The sequence below is a fragment of the Gracilinanus agilis genome, chromosome 5 (assembly GCF_016433145.1).
Source record: "Gracilinanus agilis isolate LMUSP501 chromosome 5, AgileGrace, whole genome shotgun sequence".
Classification (NCBI taxonomy): Eukaryota; Metazoa; Chordata; class Mammalia; order Didelphimorphia; family Didelphidae; genus Gracilinanus; species Gracilinanus agilis.
In genome coordinates, this window is record NC_058134.1 from 38,984,464 (window position 1) to 38,991,562 (window position 7,099).

At 38.4% G+C, this 7,099-nt stretch overlaps 1 protein-coding gene across 1 annotated transcript in view; it reads left to right on the forward strand.

Moving 5' to 3' along the window:
- HACL1 (2-hydroxyacyl-CoA lyase 1) overlaps positions 1–7,099 on the forward strand; it is a 49,119-nt gene that overhangs the window by 23,019 nt on the left and 19,001 nt on the right. Inside the window, exons 13-15 of the mRNA XM_044679726.1 lie at positions 385–539; positions 1,066–1,224; positions 4,002–4,109. Of these exons, the coding sequence (XP_044535661.1) occupies positions 385–539; positions 1,066–1,224; positions 4,002–4,109 (422 nt within the window). The remainder of the gene's footprint in view (positions 1–384; positions 540–1,065; positions 1,225–4,001; positions 4,110–7,099) is intronic.

Here is a 7,099-nt window from a genome sequence, read left to right on the forward strand (position 1 = left end):
AGAGGAAGAAATAAAAGGCTCTCATGCAGTTTACATTCTGTAGGCAGATAATATATACTTATAAGTATATACTAAATAAATGCATAAACACACAATCATTATGTTGGGAGGAGATATCCAGCAACTGAGGTTAGGAGTGGATGTGAGAAAGAAGTGAATTTCACACATGGAGTTAGTTGGTTCTCCCAGAAGACCTTCCTGACAGCCTTTTATGAACATATTCATTGCTATCCATGTAATAATTCCTCTAATTTAAAGATCTCTCCAAAATTAGTGTACCTAAAATGTGAACTTTTAATTCTCGTTTATTTACTGACTTTTAAATTCCCATAACTCCTCACTCCACTAATAAACTTACTTGAATGATTTTCCCAATAATTTTAGGAATTGGCATCACAAAAATCCTTGCCTATGAATTATTACACAGTATTCTACCACATCCAAAAACAGCTACCAAGAAACTGTATTATAGTAAGTGAAGGAGCAAATACTATGGACATTGGACGGACTGTGCTTCAAAACTACCTTCCTCGTCATAGGTAAAAAAATAAATTATTTTAAGATAGTTGCCATTATTTATGTGCATGTATGCATATGTATTTGATGAATTAACTTACAGTTACTAAAGCTTCCGATGATTGTACATGTTTAGCAAAAAATATCTTGATGCTCTTAAGTATTTTTGTGTGAACATTTCTAAAAATAGGGATTTAATGTCTATATGTTTCTGTCAATTTTATTATTTTTCTATAAATGTTATATTTATATAAATTTAATTTTAAAATCAGATTAATTTTTTGTTTTAAATGTTTCCTACCTCGTATGAAAATTAATTTTAAAATCTAAACTGTTAGTCATATGGAATTTTTTTTTACTTGACTGTCTGAAAGTTGTACAATAACCTTTATTCCATAATGATTTGGAATGTATTTATCTGATTTTTACAGTGTTTCTAAGTAGTTTATTGGCCAAGATCCAAACTATTATGAGGCTGTATAGTCTCACTGTTCTGTAGAGTTAATTCTTCTTTTGAGGAAGGAAATCATTTGTGCTATTTCCCTGTAGACTGGACGCTGGTACTTTTGGAACAATGGGAGTTGGCTTGGGCTTTGCTATTGCTGCAGCAGTAGTGGCTAAAGATAGAAATCCTGAAAAACGTGTGGTCTGTGTGGAAGGAGACAGTGCTTTTGGATTCTCTGGCATGGAGGTAGAAACTATCTGCAGGTAAAAATGGGGCATTTCAGTATTTCCTGAATATGAAAAATTAATGTGTGTATAGACATACTGTGTTATGTGATGCTGCTTCATCGCATGCTAAAAAAAAATCTATAAAAATCCTGATATTATGGTCCCTAAGTCCTAATTGTTATAGAAACTGATGGTAGTAGGATCTGGAGTAGGGTAAAAGGGTGGATGTAAATCCTATGTGAAACACTTAAGATATAAAAGTGAATCCCAAAGGATCACCCACTTCAGTAGATGTTTGAATATGATGAATCTGCTAAACCCAAGCTCCAGATATGACAGTATCCCAGAGCTGCCAGCCAGGCAATGAATCTGCAGTTAGAATTATACAGATATCATTGTCTAACTGAAACTCTGTACTAATGCACTGACTGCGAATTAAACCCTGCTTCTGTAAGATGTAACATTCCTCTTCCCTCTAATTATCACAAGGATGTGATTTACTAAAGCCCTAGGATTCTTGATGAAGCCAAGTCTGAAGTAAGTTTTAAAAGATTTATTACTAACAGACTTAGGGAAGGGAAAGCAGGAAAATAACTGGGAAGAAGGGAACAGGAAGTCCCTTAACTAATTAAGGCTAATGATGTTTTTGATGATCTTTGGAAAATGTTAATCAGGTTTGATAGATGCCAAATAGGCCCAACCTAAATCAAGGTTACTCTGCTGATTAAGGTGATGATATTTCTTCTTGATAGTAAATTCAGGATCAGGGATTGATGAAGTAGTTTGAAATAGGCTGCTGGTTGCTGGTTGAACAAGCTCAGCTAAGGCCTACCCAAAACCACCTTTTCCAACACAGTCTCAAGTCTGAGATCCTTTTTCAGTTCAAAATCCTCACTTTTATACCTGAGCCTTAACTGCCCTTGGCACCTGCCAAGCTCGGTTCATTCTATATTCTAAACAGGTAACTGTCCATCATCTTGATTTCAACATGACTGTCCAATTTATTATTACATAATGCCATGTGACAAAGCAATGGGATTACCTTACATTTTTTTTTAAGTTCTTACTTTCTTGGTAACAATTTTAAGACAGAAAGTCAAGGGCTAAGCAAATGGGGTTAAGTGATTTGCCCAGGGTCATAGAGCTAGGAAGTATCTGAGGCCAGATTTGAACCTAAGTCCTTTCACTTCAAGGCCTGGTGGCTCTATACTGTGTCACTTAGATGCTCCTGATCACCTTATCTTTGATTTTGTACAAAAAATGCTGATAGCTCACAAAGTTATAGCATACCTTTTCCTCCAGAGATAGACTTTTCTTCAAGTCCTATAGGACTCAAATTTAAGTAGTCATCATTATTTCATTACCTGTAAATATGCTTTGCAAACTTTTAAAACAATATGCAAATAATATTTATTTTTTCCAAAATGTCAGGTTTATTCACTTTTAATTGGACTTTATTTTGATAATCGCAAACATGATTTTTTAAAAAATCATTCTTGGGTACAGAAGTTGTTTAGTTTTTGTGCATTTATAGACCACTAATAATAATTCTGTATTTACTAGAGGTCTAATCAAATGGTTATTTCTCAAGTATTCATTTTCCTGTTGTTTTCCATTTTTATTTTTGGAAAGTTTCAATGAGGTTATAGAACACAATTTATAACCAGACTGAGGCTTTGTAGGATAATTTTATAAATCTACATTTTATCTATTCATACTTCCATTCAGAGTCTTAGTAACAAGTCTCAATATGGGATTTATGTATATGATTTTTTAAAGTGTTTGTACATAAAACTTTGAAGTCCCCAAAGAGAGGCCATGAACATTTAACAAATATAAGACTAAACATCTTTAAAAAATAATTTTTCCCAAGTGTTAGGTTGCACCTCCTAGAGTAACTACCAGTCCCTTTTTAAGATGCCTATATCTATTGGAAAACTGAGAAAGGTCAGGATTCCAGAAAATATAATCTACCACAAAGTGAGACAAAAAATACTGCAGTTTTATAAAGTCTCAGTGACTTACTAGCTATAAATAAACTGGACTCTAGAACATTTGTGCACAAACAGTGGAAGTCTCATGTTCTACTAACCCACACAATAACTTAATGAGACGTCATCTGTTTTTTTTGGTGGGGAGCAGGCTGGTCATAATTACATTGTTTTTGTTTTTATTTTTTTTGTTGTTGTCTTAACCAAAGAGTAAAGCACTTTCAGGGTAAAGAAGCTTCTCTTTTATCCCCTCTTCCTTCATGCACAGTACATACTGCACACTTGTAGGCTGTCTCTGAAGGTTCTTGTAGCTGAAAGGTTCATGCCCCCATGGCTGGCCTGGGGCTTCCCCGATCTTGGCCAGCCTGCTCCCCAGAAGCAGGAGCATGGCCCCTCATCTGTGCTCACAGCTTTTCTTACCGCAGGATAGAGCCCCCTCCCCTAGCCCATGAAGCCCCAACCTAGCCTTGGGGGAATCCAAAGTCACCCCTCCAGGTACTATGATGAAGCCGTGGAGGATGACTCTCCTGGAGATGGTCCAGCTAATAAGACTGGACGTATGGTCTGACAGCAGTATCCATCCTTAGGTAAAACGCCTTCCTAAAGAGAAGCTGTATAATTATGAAAGTTTATTTCCTAGGATCAAATCACAAGGGCTAGAAGGCCCCTCGGAGTCATCTAATCTGACTTTACAGGTGGGGAAACTGAGGCCTGGGGAGGTTAATTGTCCTGCCTAGAGTCAGTCAGGCAGGCATAGTCAACACACAAGAGCTATGCTTTGAACCCAAGCCCCTAAGTTTGATTTCCTCTCTTTTGTTTCAGGCATAATTTGCCAATCCTTCTCATTGTGGTGAATAATAATGGAATTTATCAAGGCTTTGATGCAGATACCTGGAAGGAGATAACAGAACTTGGAGAGATTTCCCAAGTGTGAGTATCATAAACTCTGGTCTCTTAGATCATTGAGAAACAGATTTCAAGAACCTCAGTATATTTTCCATTCTCATATTGGTTTAGTTTCAAAATTATTTTTAAAATGTTCTTGGTACAGTTCGTGTCATTATAAGTTCTAGATGGCCCCCTCCTTTAAAGGGCAAGGACTGTGTCTGTATAGTTCCTTTTAAAGTGCTGTTGATTATTTAGAGGGATTAATTAGTGTTTTATGAGAGCCTGGAGTCTTTGGCAAGTTCAGATAAGATAATTAATTGTCTAGATCTTGTAAGTGAAAAGAAATACTTGAAAACCATTCTTTAATCATCAGATGGTATTCAAATTACTGGAATCTAGACATTAGAGGTCCTAATCTGGTTCAGCAGGCCATTTAAGAGTGTGAGAATATGTTTTGTACATAATCCCTAATGACCCTGGGCTTCCTTCCCTCTAATACCTTGTTGAATTCTGGCCTCCCCAGGACAGGCCAAATAAGAGGGTGTCATGTTCCCTGGATGTGGAGGGTGAAGTGTAGAATGTGTGGATGTGAGTGCATCTCATATTGTGCTCCAAAACCAAATGTAAATGACTTGGGATTGTCAGTGTTTTGCCCTATCTACATTTCTCTCCAGTTAGGGCAGATAATTGACAATTGTCTAGAGTTTTTGATGATTGGATATTCTGCTTTGGCAAGAGCAGGTCTAATTTAGGATGTCCTATTCTATGAGGATAAATGTCCTTTCAGGTATATCTGTTGTTGTAAGGTCATCTTGGTTATCCTACCTTCCCCACAACTCCCTTATCTCCCTTATCCTCTTCCTCATTTTCCAAATATCCCAGTAATCACACTGTGAAGCGCACTGATTTGTATGAATTTCCAATGGCTAAATTAAAATCATTTACAGTTTTTAGGAGTTTATGTCTTAAAGAACAAGACAAAGACTTTGAATTGTTTGCAAAGTCCAGAAAGCTTGAATGTACTTTAAATTGAAAAATATTTAAAACCAAAGGGCCAATATAATCAAAATGACAAAGCTACCAAAATTAATTTATGTTTGTAATGATATGCCAGTCAAATTATCATAGAGATGCTTTATAGAAATTAATAAAATAATAACGATTCATTTGGAAAAACAAAAGCTCTAGAATATAAGGGGAGGAAAGTAAGAATGAAGGGAAATCAGCACTTCCAGACATCAAACTACATTATAAATTAGCTGTCATCAAAACCATCTGGTCCTGGTTAAAAAACCAATAGAGAGGTAGATGAGTGGAAAAGACTAAGGGAGAGTCAAAAACAATGGAAGTCATTAGTTGGATAAAGTAGAAAACATAAATTACTTAAGATAGAATTCCATAACTGATAAAAAAAAACTTTTGGGGACTTCCGGTTAAGATGGCGGCAGTGTAAGGAGCAGCTGCTCGATCTCTCCTGACCGAAGCATACCGGACTCCTCAAGGGGAAATAAAAACGAGTCCAGAGGAACAAAGGAACCCCACAACAGGGCGCAGCATTGAAGGTACACAGATTCGGGGCATTTCCACGCTATAAAGGGGTGAAACAGCTCTCACTAAAACGCGAGAGGAAGAAGCCCCTCCCCCACCCCCCACACCGTACACCTCGCACAACGCCAACACACAAGTGTGAAAACAGGACTGGGGCAACCAGATAATCACTGGCAGCCCCGGGGCTTGTACTTGTGAGGGACCCCAGGTGGCTGGGGGCGCACACGGACTTTCCCCCAGCGTCCACGTGGGTGAAGGCACCGCCTGGGGCCAGGACAAAGGCCCCTAAAACAAGGCTTTTCCCAATTGCTGAAGGCATCGCCTCAGGTGTGAATAAAGATCTCCAGCCCACAGACTTTCACTACCTTTTGCAGGGGGGTGGGGGGGTGAAGGCAGTGCCCTAAGAGCATCTGCGCAGGCAAAGGCAGTGCCCTAGGCTTGAATAACGATCTCCAGCCCAGGCTTGGACCTCCAGTGAGGACCCCGTGCAGACCCAGCATGGCAGTGGAAGCAGCCCCAAAGACTGCTGAAGGAGCCTCGGGCAGAGGGGCAGACGGGGTCTACCAGGAGGCCTGACCCCGAGGACAAGGAGACAGGAGTCCCCAGGAGCTTGCAAGGCGCAGGCAGACCCTGAGTGCAAAGACAAAGCTGAAAAGGGGCGGGGCTAACAATGGCCAGCAATAAGGAAGTCCAGAAGAAAAAGACTATCAAGAGAAACTCTGGAACACTGGACAACTTCTACACAGAGAAAATCCAGACAACAGAGGAGGGAAAACAAAAATCCAAACCTCCCCCAAAAAATGAAAGCTGGTCACAAGCTATGGAAGAGTTTAAAAATGAAATGCCGAGGAAGATGGAAGAAATCTGGCAAGAAAATAACAGTTTAAAAGGCAGAATTTCGCAATTGGAAAGTGAGACAAGTCAACTGAAGACCAAAAATGACCAGATTGAAAAGGAAAACCAAAAAATTATAGCCAAAAACCAAAAAATTATAGCCGAAAACCAAAACATTAAAGCCGAAAACCAAAACATTAAAGCCGAAAACCAGTCCTTAAAGGCTAGAATCAAACATTTAGAAACCAATGATCTCTCAAGACAACAAGAACAAATAAAACAAAGTCAAAAGACTGATAAAATAGAAGGAAACATGAAATATCTCAATGAGAGAGTGACAGACCAAGAAACCGGTCTAGAAGAGACAACTTGAGAATCATTGGTCTTCCAGAAAAGGCAGAAATTAATAGAAACTTGGACTCCATACTTAAAGAAATTATTCAGCAAAATTGCCCTGAAGTTCTACAAGAGGGCAATATAGACACTGAAAGGATCCATAGAACACCCTCTACACTGGACCCAGAAAAGTCAACACCCAGAAATATAATAGTGAAATTGAAGAGCTTTCAAGTTAAAGAAAAAATCTTACAAGAAGCCAGAAAGAGACAATTCAAATATCAAGGAGCACCAATAAGGATCACACAAGATCT